General features: G+C 47.6%; 1 protein-coding gene across 1 annotated transcript in view; it reads right to left on the bottom strand.

Annotated features, from left to right (window-relative positions):
- Positions 1–13,763, bottom strand: part of TBC1D10A (TBC1 domain family member 10A) — a 37,440-nt gene extending 23,677 nt beyond the window's left edge. The window contains exon 1 of the mRNA XM_083417795.1: positions 13,351–13,763. Coding sequence (XP_083273921.1) covers positions 13,351–13,748 — 398 coding nt within the window. The 5' untranslated portion in view covers positions 13,749–13,763. The remainder of the gene's footprint in view (positions 1–13,350) is intronic.
- Between the last annotated feature and the right edge of the window lie 4,097 nt (positions 13,764–17,860).

The raw sequence follows: 17,860 nt of genomic DNA, 5'->3' as shown, positions 1-17,860 counted from the left end.
TCAAATCTTTTCTTTGGGAGGGTGGGAAATTAAGGTCGAAATCTGGCTCTACTGGGAGAAGCATTTTAAGTTAAAGTATTCTCCCAGCCTCCTTTTCTGGGCTTGCTCCTTTTTAATCCTACATCCACCCTGTGAGGTAGGTGAGGCTGAGAGAGCACACCCACCCACCCAGCAAACTTGAGGGCTGGTGACAGAATTTGAACCCGGCCCTCTCTAGTCCAAACTCAACCTTCTAGCCTCAACAACACACTGGCTTTCCAAAGTAGTTCTGAATATGCACTGGCCATGCACGCATTGGGAATGCCAAGTCAGTGCTACAAAGCTCCCCACTCTCTCTGCACCTCAGTCCCTGCTTGTATACGAGCTGCCATTTTACAGTCAATGACAATTGTCTCAAGAAGGATGGGAGGCAGTGTACAGGTACTCAGCCTTGCTCTTTTGCACAAGAATTGCCAAGTATGAACTCCTCCAAAATTCACGGGCGAGCTTTAACAGCAGGCTCATCCGCAGCTCCAAAGTGACACCCACCCACTCTTTTCACAAAAGCGAGAGATTTTCCCATTCCTCCTGTAGGAAGGAGATTCTGAAGGGAGCCAGATAAAGCTGCTTATCTGACAATGCTTAAGCCAAGTGCACATCAGTGTGCAAAAATCCTGAGCTTGAATGGAAAAACCAGTTTTGCAGCAGACAAGAATCTGGCATGGCTTGACGGAAACGGAACAGCAAGATCCTGGAGCCTGGAATAGCTGCCAGAGATTCATTCCCTGCAGATTCTAAAAGCACTGGGCCTTCTTCTAGCCCACTTCATGTAGCTGGTGCCGGCTAAACTTCTATTACTGGTGGTGGAGCAGATGAGACATCTAAGCCATGTGCCTTTCCTAACTATCAAGGCCCAGCTGAACCTACATGCTCAGGCCCATGCTTCACTAGATAGGAAGCTGCCAAATACAGAGTCTGACCATCTAGTTCAGTGTTGTCTACACTGACTGGCAGTGGCTCTCCCAAATTTCAGGCAGGGGATCCTCCCAGCCCTGCCTGGAGATGCTGAGGATTGCGCCTGGGACCCTCTGCATGCCAAGCAGAAGCTCTACCAGATCAATCAGGCCAGCCCAATTTCCACAGTGCCATTGAACACTGATGAACAAAGGTAAAATTTGCCCAACCACTTCAGTAAGAGGTTATTCAAATCTCCCTACCATCTTTTATACAGTGGTACCTCTGGTTGCGAACGGGATCCGTTCCGGAGGTCTGGCTGTATCCCAAAGTTTTCTCAACCGGAGAGACCGCTTCTGCACATGCGCATGCAGTGGTAGACCGCTTCTGCACATGTACGAGCAGCAAAACACTACCAGGTTTGCCGCTTTCGCAACCCGAAGTTTACGTTACCCGAGGGTAACGTAACCCAAGGTTCCACTGTATATAACTGTAACGTATGCATGAAGAAGCTTATTAGTTAAACTGATTAGGCAGGTATGCCAAAAGGTGGGGTGTACTTTGTGCTTTAAACACAACATTGTGCACCAAAGTAACTCAAACTTTAAGAAGCACAACTTGTGAGTCATGTCAAATTACACAAAGCATGTAATGTCCAGTGGCAAAGCTCCTGGCAGTGATCGGCAGAGCTGCCCTGAAGTCTCTGGCTGCCACTGGCTCAGCTGCTCTGACTCTTAAGAGGTCATGCTGAGCTGCTCTTACCCTAGAGAAGCAGGGCACATGGATGGGCCTAGGAAAGGAGATGTACGCAGCATGAATATCAAAAAAGAAGGTCCGAGAGGAAATGGTCAGAATGAGGGCAGAGGGGAGAAAAACAGAGGAAGGAGTCAGAGTTGGAAAACTAGGAGGCCACATAAGTCAGCTTAAGAGGTGAAGAGTCAAAGGATATAAGACTTTGGCTGCAGGCCTCTGAGTAAATCCCCAGCCGGTTGTTCCGACCACAGGCCAACAACACAATGAAGTTTGGAACACTTCAACCACCAGCATAATAAACCACCTCCTGCTAGCCAACTGCTCTCAACCATACCCATCTCAGAAAATGAGAAAAAGCCTTCAAGCTTTTTACTCTGGAAGGCGGCCTGCCACCATGCTTAAAATGGACTGTAAACTACACAACGTCCCTTGCCAACCCCTTTAGTCACTAGCTTCTATTCTCAAGTTAAGCCCTAGGTTTCTATACTCTGGACTCATAAGGCTTTACCCCTTCCTTCATTCTGATCCCTTGCTCTCAACAACCCATTTTCATTTTAACTTCCTCAGGTTCCTGCTTTCCTCTGCTGCCCTTAACCTAGGTGTGAGGAGCCTCTGCCCCACCCCTTTGCCCCATATGTTCCTGAACTACAACTCCCATCAGCCCCAGGAAAAGGGGCCAATGGCCAGGGATGATAGGCACTGCAGTTCAGCAATGTGTGGAGGGCCAAAGGTTTTCCATATCTGCCTTAATACCCACACACAGCTTTTTAATGGCCAGATATTGGGAAGTGAGATAATAAAAGCTTCTGCTTCCCCATCAATCATGTACTGGCTCTATTGAAGCGTTTTCTAGCTTGATTTACACACTAGATTTGTTCCGCTTCTTTGTCAGAAAACAAACCAGTGGCACCGCTTGCTTCATTGCAATAAAACAGCTCAGTTAGAATGTGGCACATCTTTGGTGCAGGCCACCCCTAGGCTAATCACTTTTGCAACAGCATCCCAATCCCACCACTCTGCCTAGTGCAGCATTACTTTAGGAACTAGATGGGATTTTAATGTGGAGCAAAGGCCCTGCTTTGACCTAGTTTTAAACGCACAATTCACACACCCCACTCACCCTTCTTTTCTTTTCTTTTTTTTAAAAAAGAGCAAACCACCAGATTCATTAGGCTAGATCTTGCTTCTGATGCTATTTGTCAGCACAGAACAGATGAGGATGAGCTGCTAATAAATCCAATTTTTAAAAGACATGTTATTTACAGGCAAGCTGTACAAGTATTGTCAAAACATATGGGGAGGACAGCTCCCCACATTATAATTTAAATGACAGATGCCCAGAACCTGACATCTCACTCTGCCCTTAGGGCGCAGGAAATGGTTTACCCAACTCTGAAGGCATATTAGACCTGCACCATTTGCAAACAACCACTGAGGTAAAAAAATGGGTCATTGCAACTTCAGGAGCGTGTTGTCTCAACAATTCTGAGTCAACCTTTCGTAGGTGCGGCCAGTTTTAGGGCTATAATGTCCACTTGCAGCAAGATGACAACTTGATGAGCTTTAACTTAGAATTTAAAAAATAGCTTCTAGTTAAAGAAGGTTTTCTACATGTATTTGACTCAGCTGGAAAAGAAGAGCCTGGTCACTGGTCAGGCCAGTGGCTCATCTAATCTAGCATCCTGTTCTCGCCAATCAGATGCCCCAATGGGAAGCTTGTCAAGCTGGAACTGAGTGCAACACATCTCTCCCCACCTGGATTCCTGGTAACTGGCATTCAGAGGCATTCTGCCTCCTGATTGTGGAGGGATAACACAGACAAGGCAGTAGGAGGGAAGAGGGCTCCGGACATCTGCTTTTGGGGGAACAGATGCTATTCTTTTTTTAAAAAAAAATGATATTTAAGAACTGCCCCACACCCAGTTTGCAGGTATGCCCCACCCAGTATGTTTGTATGCAAACATAATATTACATGACATCTCCCCACAAGGAGACCTGCCCTGTCCAGGTCTTATTATTCATTTATTGTGGACGGTGATCTCTCAAGGCTGCATGCCTTTAGCAAAGATATTGCTTAGGTTTATCTCATTTACTGAAAGGGCAGGGAACTTTCTTTCTATTGAAGGCTATACTCCTTTCAAAGGTAATCAAGTGGGGGTCGTGCTGGTAATGGATGGGGAAAGGTTTCACGTCTGGGGTGAAATACCTTGACTTTTTCTCTCTGCCATCCCCTTTTCCTTCCCTCCTCCCTTGAACATAAGATGATCCTGCTGGATCAAGCCACTGGCCCATCCAGTCCAGCATCCTTTGCTCACAATGGCCAACCAGATGCCTTTTCTGGGAAACCCACAAGCAGGACCTGAGCACAAGAGCACTCTCCCCTCCTGTGGTTTCCAACAACTGGTGTTCTGAAGCATTATTGCCTGCAGCTAACTGACCAACTGTGTTGCAGATAACTCTGTTTTGCCCCCGAATATAAAGCCTGCCCCCCTAAAATAAATCTTAGCTATGCCCATGTCCCCGGAACATAACCCTTATGCAAGCTGAAAGTGTCTTGTACTTTGCCTCCTGTATTAACCTAAGGACAAAAGCAGATGCACAGCCCCAAACAGGCAACTCCCAATCACAAACAAAACTAAACAAAATATCTTAATTTTTGTAGAAAGTGGGTCTGGAAAGACACCTGAATGGGAAAGGCTACATTAAGCATACTTTCAATGTACCACTCAAAGTGCTTAATGCAGTCTGCTGGTCAACCTCCCAGCTGCAGAGGTCTGCCAGGTCTTCCACTGTTTGCCCCCGGGCACCCATCCAAGCAGGATGCATTTGCCTCCTACCACAGCTGCATCTGTTCTCCCTCTAATCTTTGTTTTTCTGTTCTCTAGCCCCTTTGTCACCATCTTTCCTGGAAATGAGAGACTTTGGACCAAAATAATATTTAAAACTGCAGCAAAATCAGAGAAATCTGGAAAAGGCACCAAACTGCTTCTCGCACATTAACAGGATGTGTATTCCGTGTGCGTGCATATAAATTAGGTAGCACGGTCTCTCAATCCAGGCCTCAGGCCTCTCCCTAGCCATGCCTCCTCCCCAGGCTTCACCTCTCAATGTGTCCTTAAACTTTGATCAATGCTCTCTCCTACCTGTATTTGGGGGGGGGGCGCTGTGGGTTAAACCACAGAGCCTAGGACTTGCCAATCAGAAGGTTGGCGGTTTGAATCCCCTTGATGGGGTGAGCTCCCGTTGCTTGGTCCCTGCTCCTGCCAACCTAGCAGTTTGAAAGCATGCCAAAAAGTGCAAGTACCTTCCAGCAGGTAAAAGGCATTTCTGTGTGCTGCTCTGGTTTGCCAGAAGCAGCTTGGTCATGCTGGCCACATGACCTGAAGCTGTGTGCCGGCTCCCTCAGCCAGTAAAGCGAGATGAGCGCCGCAACCCCAGAGTCGGCCACGACTGGACCTAATGGTCAGGGGTCCCTTTTACCTTTACCTGTATGGGGAGAGGGGTGTGTATAGAACCCTTTGATGTTTGCTTGTCTGGAAAACAGAGTAATGTACAAAGGAAAGAGCCATGTGTTGCTCCAGCCACTTCTGCCTCTGATCCCATCTATTTTTTGCCCTGCCCACACCTGGCAGTGGCCCCTTAAATGTTGCCCATGAGGGAATGCAACCCTCAGCATGGCAACTTCCTAGGTTCTTGACTCGAATGAAGCACTCCTTTAGCATAAGAACACCTTTAGCATGCCCCGTGGCATATGCAAAGTGCCTGTAGCTACAGGGCAGTTCATGAAACAAGGATTAGGCAATGAGAATAAGATGAGAGTGTCGCTTTCACAACAGCCACTTGCTGCTCACCTGCAGTGTGGAATAATTGCCTTCCTGGCCACCAGGTAAGGGAAGTCTGATAAACAGGAAGAGAGAGACTGTTGTTGGATCATTCAGTTTCCTTTCAGGCTGTTGTCGGGTAACAAGCAACACTACAGCATTATGTGTGGGCTAAAGGATAGACTATTAAATGCTCGTAAGCCAAAAATTAGTAATAGGTTAGGTTTGTGGATTTATCTGCAAGCCTGAGATAGCAGAAGTCTCAGTAACTGTTTGTTCCCAGTCAGTGGTTTCACTTGCAACCTTCATGCCAGCAACCTAGGAATGTGAAGAGATCTAAAAGCACCGCAAACAGAAAGCAGGGGGGGAGGCACCTACAAGCCTCTAATCAAACTCTGATAACTGCCACAGAGTTGTGAGAGAATAAGTTGGTTTCTTTAGACCTCACAGCTGCAGAGACAGACTCTGGGCCATTTGAGAGCTTCTGAAATGCTTCTGAAAAGTTTAATGGAAGGTAGGTTAAGATGGAAGAAACCTTATACCCTTATGCTATTTTAAGGCAGAGACTGGGTGGCCATTTGTTATGGATGCTTTAGCTGTGATTCCTGCATTGCAGGGGGTTGGACTAGATGACCCTTGGGTCCCTTCCAGCTCGGGGATTCTATGATTTTGTTTCTTTTGAATGGAGCTTTAAATCCATCCATGGCTACCAGGATAAGGTAGGACAGTAAAAACCTATTCTGCATCTCAGATTATTATTGCATTGTTTTGTTTAGAACAGAAACTCCAAGCAAAAATTATCATGATGAAAGTTCCTAAGAGATGCATTTTGCATACAGTTGCCTTGACTCAAATGTTTGTTGCCCTCTTTTAATATTTCCTTGTAACTCAGAGATAGAGCACTTTGCATGCAGGGGTCCCAAGTTCAATCCTTGGCATCTCCAGGCAGGGCTGGGAGAGAAACCCACTTGAAGTCCTGGAGAGCTGTTGCCTGTCAATGAAGACAATGCTAAGCCCTCACTCAGTATAAGGCAGCTTCCTAGGGGTCTTTCCCTTAAATTGCTACCTGATTTTTTGTTGTTGCCAGTTCCTTAAGAGGAGCAATTTTTGTCAAGGCTCCAGCCAGGGAGGAAAACCCCCTCTTCTCATTCATTCCATTTCCAGTGGGGAGAAGTAGAAGGCAGACTCTTATGTTCCAGATCAGGCATCCCCAAACTCGGCCCTCCAGCTGTTTTGGGACTACAACTCCCACCACCCCTAGCTAACAGGACCAGTGGTCAGGGATGATGGGAATTGTAGTCCCAAAACAGCTGGAGGGCCGAGTTTCGGGATGCCTGTTCCAATTGTCATCTTTCAAGTATACTTATGAGATGCACATAGGTTTTCCTGATCACTCTGACCTGGAACTCTTCTTAAGACTGCAAAATAGCCCAGTTAATATTGCCTCCAAACCTCTGATCATACCCTTTGGATCAGTCAGTCAGGGATGGCACCATGTTCCCTAGCTAATAAAGATGCTTCTATGGTAATGTTGTGCCCATCCACAGTAGAGCAGCAGACTGCACTGTGGAATCCCAATACATCCTAAGGCCCGCCCTCAAGTTGATGTCACAGTTCATATGAGCAGGAGACAGGATCAATCCCTCATGGGGCCTCTGAGCTCAAAGAGGTAGTGGGGGACACAGCACCCAATTTGGGAGTCACTACCACACTCAGAGCAGCCAAGGTAACAGGGACTAATTTCCCAAATCTCCTTTCATTGCAACCTTTTCTGGGTGTTTTGTGCAACAGCCATAGCCTCCCAGCGAATGAGATTCATGCTCTCATATATACAACGAAGCAACAAGAGGGAGTAGCTCTGGCATCAGCACACTGCAGTAGTGGCTGCTTGCTCTCTCCTTCACTCTCACTTATCTCCTCTGCTACATATTCCAGACACTCCTCCTGCATGTTAAGGAGCTCTCGCAGTCTGGCAAAGGCTCTCATAAAAAGCAACATTCACTCAGTCTGCATATCCTCCAACAGCCCTGAACATCAACCGTTTGCTATGTGTGGGTGGCAAATATTGACTCCTAGTCTCCATGAACTCAACCGGAGAAACCCACACTCCAATCCCTACGCCTCTTTGATTCGGCGTACTATTTTCTTACTAAACACACCAGATCTCCTCTCAATACTAGAAGCAACTGAATTAAGTCAACTGGGTCCGGTAAACAATGGCTTACCTTGGAACCCCCAACAGGAGGTAGCATGTTCTTAGATACCTCAGTCCATTTGGGGCCACAGTAAGAGCTAACAGGTCTGCTGTGATAGGATGATCAGGCTGTCCAGTTGTGCCCCTGCTCCTTTCAATACAAGGTAGTCCGAAAGTGCTGGACAATATTTCAGACCTAGGTATATTCACACCAAAAGCAAGTATCCAAGATGTATTTCTTCAATGAAGGTAGTGCCACAATTTTATTTTTAGTTGCTAGGAAAATACCAGTTTCTCTCCAGCTACCACATTCATTGAGATTCCTACCAGAAGAAGAAAAAGCACAGACAGTGCAGGCACCTTTTAATAAGTGGCAATATCTAATACTGTACAGTATAAGCCATGGATAGGAAAACAAAGGCCCGGGGGCCGGATCTGGCCCAATTGCCTTCTAAATCCGGCCCACGGACAGTCTGGGAAGCAGTGTTTTTACATGAGTAGAATGTGTCCTTTTATTTAAAATGCATCTCTGGATTATTTGTGGGGCTTGCCTGGTGTTTTTACATGAGCAGAATGTGTGCTTTTATTTAAAATGCATCTCTGGGTTATTTGTGGGGCATAGGAATTTGTTCATCCCCCCCCAAAAAATATAGTACGCCCCCCCCCCACAAGGTCTGAGGGACAGTGGACCGGCCCCCTGCTGAAAAAGTTTGCTGACCCCTGGTATAGGCTAATGCTGCAGGCATGAGCAGAAAGGGAAATCAGAGAGATACAAGTTGAGCAACACAAATTCCTCTACCATCCCATGTCCAACGCCTACACTGTCAGTAGATTTTGGATATATTGTGTAGGCTCAGTGCTCCCTCGCAGTATAGCCCCAGTTTACAAGTTCGAATCCGAATCTATGTGTTTTTTTAATAAACGAAAACAGGGTGTTTTCACTGCTTTAAGTCTATCCTCCTCTCTCTCTCCCTACCCCCCAGTCAGGGAGTGCCTCACCCATTCTGTGAACCTCTTGCGATTTTTAATCTGCCTACTGGTATACTGTTTGAAGGCCACCCACTCCCATTGTTCCAGGGTAGTGAACAGGATGTGTCATTTTCACTTCCTCATTTCTGACAGCAAAAGTGAAATTAACAAGCCCATTTGAAAAAAACAAAAACAAATCAATTCTGCGGAACTCCTTTACAGCCAACCAGGATCCACCTTCAATCTCAGGCTTCAACACAGAGCCCACAGCTGTCCCTGGGTGAGCTTCCACCACCAACCTTCCGGTTAACAGCTGGTCACACTGACCCATTATGTCGTAGGAGGTGCTTCTATTTCATACCTTTATTCTTTTCTGCTTCTGCTTCCCCCCCTCAGGTGGTCTGAACCATCATATTGCTTGCTGGTGTACAAAAGTGGCCAAAAGCAGCTTCACTCCATAGTGGAGTGTGGCTATTTCTGCATCTAACACCTGCTTTTACCCTGAAAAAGCAGCTACCGTATTTTTCGCTCCACAAGACGCACCAGACCAAAAGCCAGAACAACAAGAGGGATCACTGCACAGCAATCCCTCTTGCTGTTCTGACTTCTGGGATAGCTGCGCAGCCTGCATTCGCCCCATAAGAGGCACACACATTTCCCCTTACTTTTTAGGAGGGAAAAAGTGAGTCTTATAGAGCAAAAAATACGGTATTATAAGTTGGGAAATGAGACAGTGGCAGCACCACTGATACACCCCACCCAAGGTCCATTTGCAAACCACTTGTGAGTCACAGCTCACTGAATGAAGCTCAGTAGTTTAGGTTCTGCAGTTAAAGGACCCAATGCTCCTATCCTAGGAAGAGGGGGACGAGGCTCAACAGTACTGTTTCCCCCTTCACGGCAAGGCATCTTGTTCCTATAACTCACAAAGGTTAGACATGGCAGGCTACTAACTTGGTCACCTGTAGGAAATACAAAACAAAAAACCAATCACCTCTCCACATCATCCAACAGGGAATCATTTGGGAAGCAGAAAAGACAGCATCTCCACTTCAACATGCATTCAAGTTTTTAATGTGCCACAAATGACTATATATCCATATGCATCGGCAAGCAGGCTAGTAAACTAAACCAGGTGTGAGGAAGCTTTGGCCCTCCAGATGGCAACTCCCACCATCCCTAAACACTGGCAGTGCTCTCTAGGGCTGATGGGAGCTGAATTTCAGCAACATCTGGAGGTTGAAAGTTCCCCACACCTGATCTAAACAGCCATGGCTCCTCCTTCCCCCACCACAGGGGCTTTTGAAACACCCCTTTGTCCTGAGGGTAGCGGAAAAAGAAGCTGAAAAACAGCTGCTTCAAAACTCCCCCCCCCATTTGCATGTATACAAAATTTTTATTGTCTCGTTTCGTTGTACAAACATTACTGTAAACTGCTTTGCAGGATCCATTTGACAGAAAGTATATAAATGCCTTATAGAAATATAATAAATTATCCGCGGGTTTATTTGTAAGGCTGGGTTATATTTAAATTGCTGGGTAGCTATGAAAGGAAGGCTGCCCTATGGGAAATATCGCTATCGAGACATGCTTTTTACAGCGTCACGTGGGTAAGTGAACAGTGCCAACTGGCTGGGATGGGCCAGGTGTTGGATGCTAGCCAGCTTACCACCTTTCCACAGTGACCCTGCTCTCACCAAAACAGGTATACCTACTCTCACACAAGAGATGTTGGAATGCAATACACGTCTCATTTGCAAGGTGTGCATTAATCATTCCCCAGGCTCGCCCACCCCAGAGTGTCACGGGTTACGTGGCTTCTTCCCCCCACCTTTACTTCAGTTCAGAGGATATCATGCTCTTCAGTTCCCAAAAAAATCATGCTGAAGGGAATGTTTCCTCCTGGATCAATTGTCTTCTTTCAGAATGGGGAGGAAGCAGGCCACAGAGTCAAAGCCATACAAAGCAAAACAAAACAGTTGCTGCTTCTGTGGCGCAGCAGAAAAAATGCTTTACAATCATTAACCTGCCTCACGGTCAACTGAGAGAAGGGTAATTATCCAAGACAACTGCCTAGTGTCTTTGGACATGATCATCTATGCTTTACAGCAGACCAGCCCCTGAGAGGGAAAATTGCTTTGGGGAAGTCCAGTTCCAGGCTGGCTCAGATAGAGTAAAGGGACACAGACTGCAACTTAAGGAGCTTACATAAGAAGTCAAAACATCCTACGATGGAGGGCACCCCCTCCAAAACAGTGCATGAAGACTTGGGGAAAGAGGTTGATTTTAAGAGGCCCATATAGCAAGTTCTAGCCTACTGCCACCACCCACCCAGTGGAGACTGGGATGAAGGTATCCCAGAGAAGGGGGATTTGGCAATCTAGATCCATTCCCCAAGCCACAACATCGGCATTCCTAAAGCCTGCCTTACTCTGCTACTCTCAGATAAAGCTCCTCTTGACTTCAAAACAAAAATACTCCCTGCACTGCAATTCCCATGTCATCCAGGATCAGAAACAAGGGAGGTGGTTTCACCCTGGTCACCCTCAGGCACTTGTGGCCCAGATGCCCCTAGACTGGGTTTGCTGCCTAAAGTCTTCATCCCTCAGTTGTTTCAATATCTCAGAAGGGCTCTGGTACTGTTAAGAGGGGAGGTTCAGCAGCAACAGCTTCTCACTACTGTTGCACTGAGACAATTTCCATTTTTCCTCCACCCCTCACTGGGAAGAACAGGGGAGGCCTCCCCTAAATCTGGCAATCCAAAATCTACACATCCTCCCCATTCCATGCCTTAGTACTCAGTCCCTAAACCAGTTTCCAGACTCAAGAGCGCTAAACAGAGAGAGGGAGAATAAAAAGTGTGAAAACCCAAGCTCATGAAAAGTGCCTTCTACTCAACCATATCCTGGGACATCCCAGGGAGGAGCTGGGTAGGAGGCTTCAACCAAGTAGCCTTGGCCCCATTTTATTCTGGACCACAGTGGAGTTTAGAGTAACAAGAGGTCCTCAGAATCCCTTTAATCACACATCCCTCCAAGCCAGGTGGTGGGACACACCCCAATCTAGGCAGGCTGGAGCCCTGGCACCTCTCTGAAGGCAACAGACATCTGTAGCCAAAAGCAATATTCTTCAGCCTCGGGTCATCCTCAGACACAATTAGACTTCAACTCTCGAAAGCAAAAGAACCTCTGCCCATGGGAAAAGCTTGCTCCAGCCCATTTGAGGTTACAAAAATAGGCAGCTCTTTGTGCTTTACTACCAAAGCAATTGCTTACCCACCTCTCTTCTGCCTAGAAACAACTTTCAACACGGCCCACAAAAGCAAGAATATCCCTGCCCATGGAAAGAGCACCCCTGGCCATCAGGGTTACACATGCATATAGCTCCCACCAACCATTCTCCCTTCACAGGGCTCCCCGTCAATGCTCATCCCTCTGGGATGCAAACAGCACCCCTCCCCACCCCACGGCAGGAGTGCCCCCTTGCCCTGGCTGCTGGGGATTACAGAAATTTACAGCCACTGGTTGTCCAGCCTCACCCACCCAGCCTGCCAGCAAGACGGGACAATTCCCAGAAAGGCAAGAGTGCTCCTGCCCATGGCAAAAATGCCTCAGCGTCACTGGGCTTAGAGAAACTTGACCTCACCACTCCGGGAAGGGAGACAAGTCAATTTCCCCAAAAGGCAACAGGGGTTATAACACTTGGGTGCAAACTCCAGCCCACTGGGGTGTGTGTGTGTTACAGAAACTTACTCACCAGCTGTTCACCCTCACCCACACCTACCCACCCCCAGAAGTGACACAAGCCAGCTCCCAAACAGGGAAGAGTACCCTTGCCCACAGAGCGCCTCTACACCACAAACATATAGCTACCACTTGCAGTTTCACTTCCACAGGGTTTTCCTACCACAACTCATCGTTCTTAGCACAGAGAGTGCCTCCTGACCATGGCAAGAGTGCCCTGCTAAGTGTGTGCGCATGAAGTGTGTGTGTGAGACAGAAACTTCCACCCACCACCCTCCCCAAGAATATGGGATGCCAACTTGAATAAAATACAGGGGTACCTCGGGGTAAGAACTTAATTTGTTCTGGAGGTCCGTTCTTAACTTGAAACTGTTCTTAACCTGAGGTACCACTTTAGCTAATGGGGCCTCCCGCCACCGCGCAATTTCTGTTCTCATCCTGAAGCAAAGTTCTTAACCCGAGGTACTATTTCTGGGTTAGCGGAGTCTGTAACCTGAAGCGTCTGTAACCTGAAGCGTCTGTAAACCGAGGTACCACTGTATTGGGAGAGGCAAGTAAGCCCCACCCCGTATAATCGATCGCATGGTGCTTTGCACGCGCACACCATTCGAAAGGCAATGTCCATCAACTCTGGGGGTGGGGGCGGCCCCCTCAAATATTTTATTGGGGGAGGCGGCGGCGGCGGCGAAGGAACCTATGCCAATAACAGAGACAGGCCAATCTCCGGGGAATGGCAACAGTGCCTCTGCGCATGGCGAGAGCGCCTCTGCCGCACTTGAGGCTACTACAAAGAGGTGGGACACCACTTGCCTCCTGATTCTGGCCGGCCGCTCCCGGGCTCGAGGCGAGCCCATACCCACCCACTCCCGAAAGGGGCAAGAGTGCCCCTGCCCATGGCAAGAGTGCCCAGCGAGCACCGCGCCCCGCCGCCACTCACGGCGCCTCCTGCTCTGGTCCGTCTCCGCCGTCGGCGACGAGGAAGCCGAACTTGTCGACGCGGCGCTCGCCGTCGGAGCTGCTGCCGCCGCCGCCCAGGGAGCTCCGCGAGTCCATCTCGCTGGCCGCTACCGCCGACGCCGCCTCGTCTTCGGCAGCGTCGTCGTCCTCCTCCGCCTCGGCCAGGGGTCCGCGGGGCGCAGAGCCCATGCCGCCGGCCTGGGCGGCGGAGGCAGCCTCCCCGTCGTCACCGCCGCCGCTTCTTCCCGCTCGGCTCTTGGCCATACGCGGCCGCCTCAGCGGGAAGGAAGGGGCGCCGCCATCGGACGAAACCCACAGACGATCCGGCCGGGCCGCCTCTCCCTCAGCCGATCCGGCCACGCCCATTGGCTGAGCCATCGCTCCCGAGCCCGCCCCTACGCAGCCGGCATTGGCTCTCGGGCGCGGGCGAGGGCCGGCGGCCTCGCAGGCCTCTTGAATGGAAAATGGGCGGGAAAGGGAGAGCGAACCGGCAAAGCTCTTGGCCGTCCGAGCTGCCAATCAATTAAACGCTTAAAAGACCCCCCTCTCCTCCTGCTTCTCACCCGCCAATCCAGTTGACCTGGAGGAGCGCGGTGTTTCCTCCTCCGCACCCGCCTCCCCTCCTCCACACTCCTCTTTCATTCACTTTCCACGTAGGACAAAACTTGGAGAAACGCGGAAGGGGCGGGCGGTGGAGGAGAGGAAGGAGGTGTTTTCCAGTGTTACGGGCCTGTGGAATATATGCAGCTCAATCGTATTCAACAGAGTGGATTCAATTTAAGGAATACTTAGTTAAATATCTTAAGTTAAATTAACTGAAAATAGCTTGCAGATACTTAATTGGCTTAGGATTTTATTTATGTTAAGTGATGAATTAATATGTTTAATTTCATAATGTGAAGATCTAAGGATGTTAAATTTGGAACTGTGATTTGGAAAACCGTTAAAAGGATATGCAATGAAATTCAACCAAGGCGAAGCAAGGAAGTCACTTAACAATGTTAATAAGTGTAATTTTCAATAAGGCTATGATTTATGTTTGTTTGTTTTATGTGTTTTTTTGTTTATAATGTTGTGAAAACCAATATATTTTTTTTGAAAAAAACACACAAATGTATTCAACAGCAGGCTGCAATCCTATATCCACTTTTTTGGAGGGGGGGGGGGAGAGTAAGCCCCATTGAATTCAATGGAACTGATTTCAGTGTAGGCATTCATGGGATTACTTTGTCCCACTTCAGACAAGCGGTTATGTAGAGGAGATGCAAGTCCTGTTGGGTTCTGTAATACAGTAGTGTTTATAAACCATCAAAAACATACAGTATACTGTATAATCTCGAATGGTAAAACAAGCCTGCTCAGCTATGTAGAATGCTGATGTGTCTTTTAATGTGTCCCCCTCCAAAAAATATTTTAATGCTTTCACTTTTTTATTCAAGGATCACCAATAAGCATTCAACCATCCCTTTACCTTTACCTATCATATGTTTTATTTCACTGGTGTTTTTAATTTTTCTGAATGTTTTACAAAGTTGCTTTTAACTGTTTTTACCAATAATTTTATTGTTTTATTCTCTTTGATGGTTTTTTTTTAAAAAAAATGGTGTATAAATTTAATGAAAAAATTTAATTTAATTAATTAATTAAAAAATAAAAGTGTGTACATTTCCTATTACCTGGGAGCATAGAATACTACCACTTCTCCCTTAACATAAAAAACCTGATGGATGGGTTCAGATCCTACTGCTCATGCCATGTCATAGAAAGTTTGGAGGACAGTCAAGAAGCTAGACAATAACTTTCTGGTCTGTCTCAGGCAAAAGCAGAACAGATACAGGGAACTCCAGACAACAGCTAAATTAAAGTAAGTCCAGTGCCATCTAGTGGCTAAATCATATACCAACAATATATATGTGTACACAGCTAGGTTTGGCTGCCACCTCCACTTTCAGTAGGAAATCTTAAAGGTAAAGGGACCCCTGACCATTAGGTCCAGTTGTGATGCTCATCTCATTTTACTGGCTGAGGGAGCCGGCGTGCAGCTTCCGGGTCATGTGGCCTGCATGACTAAGCCGCTTCTGGCAAACCAGAGCAGCGCACGGAAACGCCATTTACCTTCCCGCCGAAGCGGTACCTATTTATCTACTTGCACTTTGACATGCTTTTGAACTGCTAGGTTGGCAGGAGCTGGGACCGAGCAACGGGAGCTCATCCCGTCGCGGGGATTCGAACCACCGACCTTCTGATCGGCAAGTCGTAGGCTCTGTGGTTTCACCCACAGCGCCACCCATGTCCCAGGAAAGCTTAGGCCATAATAAAATTGGTAATTTCTAAGGTGCTGCAAAACTCTTTGTTGTTTATGTACAAATGCACCACACCAGTTGGCACTGCTGCCACCCCCTAACTGGCATGGGAGAACCTCCTACACAGGGCACATTAAAACAATCTGGAGCTGGGGAGAAAGGGCTGCAGCTCAGTGAGAGAGCATCTGCCTTGCATCATGCAGAAGGTCCCGGGTTCAATGTAGGGCTTTGAGAAGCCCCTTCCTGGGACCCTGGACAGCTACTGTCGGTCACTGCAGACAGGACTGAACTAGATGGGCAAGTGGGTCTGACTCAGGGTGAGACGCCTTCCTATGTTCCCAGCCCAAACAAATGTCATTGCAATTTTCGTTTCTATTCAACTTAGCTGGCGACATAAGAACATAATAAGACCCTGTTGGATGAGGCTGGTGTCCCATTGGCTCCAGCATCATCTTCTCACAGTGGTCAGCTAGATGCCTTGGCACAGTATACCTGAAGGAGTGTCTCCACCCCCACCCTTCAGCCTAGACACTGAGGTCCAGCTCCGAGGGCCTTCTGGTGGTTGCCTCCCTGCGAGAAGGGAGGATGCAGGGAACCAGGCAGAGGGCCTTCTTGGTAGTGGCACCCACCCTGTGGAACGCCCTCCCATCAGATGTCAAGGAAATAAACAACTATCTGACTTTTAGAAGACATCTGAAAGGAGTGCTGTTTAGGGAAGTTTTTAATGTTTGATGTTTTATTGTGTTCTTAATATTCTGCTGGGAGCCACCCAGAGTGGCTGGGGAAAACCAGCCAGATGGGCAGGGTATAAATAACATATTATTATTATTATTATTATTATTATTATTATTATTATTATTATGGTTTCCCACAGGCATCCGTGAGAAGTGAGGTTACAGGGAACCAGGCAGAGGGCCTTCTTGGTGGTGGCGCCCACCCTGTGGAACGCCCTCCCATCAGATGTCAAGGAAGTAAACAACTATCTGACTTTTACAAGATATCTGAAGGCAGCCCTCTGTAGGGAAGTTTTTAATGTCTTAATATTTTTATTATGTTTTTATATATGTTGGAAGCCACCCAGTCAGATGGGTGGCATATAAATACAACAACAACAACAATAACAACAACAAGCCACTATGAGAATAGGATGCTGGACAAGATGGGACATTGGCCTCATTCAGCAGGCTCTTATGATGTTCTTCCTGGATTTCCTAATGACTGGAAAGGACTTGCATATATTTTATCAGGGAGAGAGGATATTGAAAGGTGAGGCACAAAGTGAATGCAGCTGACAGCAGGATAGTTTTGTCAGTCCTTTGCAGCATCCAAACATCAGAGTCAGCCGAATCAGGCCAATGGCCCATCTAGTTCATCCTCCTGTTCTCACACTGGCCAGTCAGATGCTTCTGGGAAGCCTGCAAGAGGCACATGAGCGCAGGAGCACGCTCTCCTCCTGTGGTTTCCTGCAAGAGGCATTCCAAGGCACGTTGAAGGAGAACATAGTCATTGTGGCTATGAATTTGACCCATCTCTTTTTAAAGCCCTCTGAGTTGGAATGAGCACCCAAGTTTTCTTCTTGCTTTCAGGCAGGGCTCTTGCAACTTTCCCAACTGCACCACAGCCAGAAGTTCAGCAGGTTGAGCTTTTTCCTGCAAGCGCCCTCCCCAGCCTTCTGGCACAGGGATGGTGGCTGTAGAATAGATCAGTCCATTTTTCGAAAGAAATACAGTATTGATAGCTGCTGCTGCCACCTTCTGGTGGCTGAAAGACTGGCTTCATCAGGCCTCTTCGGCTGCTGAACTGTTTCCAGCTGTTCCTTATAAGAGCTACTATTTAACTTTAAGAATGGGCACCTGACTTGTTTCCCCCCCTCTTCCCTCCATGCCCTTTTCCTTTTGTGCTATGGTTTTTAGAATGCAAGCCTGAAGGCAGAGACTGTCTTGTTTTTAACTGATTGTATGTGAGTTGCTCTGGGAGTCTTTTCTGGATGAAGAGTGGGGTACAAATACTCTAAATCAGAAATGGGGAACCCCAGGTCCAGGGACCAAATATGAACCCGCCCCCCAGTTTCTCTGTCTTCCCCTTGGGACTCTCACTAGCCAACCCCCTTTCGTCAACCCTGCTCACATGACCATTTAGTGTTTTTCTCCTGGCTAAGATGTATCCTTCAACTCTGAAGATGTCTCT

The sequence above is a fragment of the Podarcis tiliguerta genome (genome assembly GCF_965153285.1).
Source record: "Podarcis tiliguerta genome assembly, chromosome: 16".
Classification (NCBI taxonomy): domain Eukaryota; kingdom Metazoa; phylum Chordata; class Lepidosauria; order Squamata; family Lacertidae; genus Podarcis; species Podarcis tiliguerta.
This window is presented reverse-complemented; position numbering and strand designations above follow the sequence as displayed.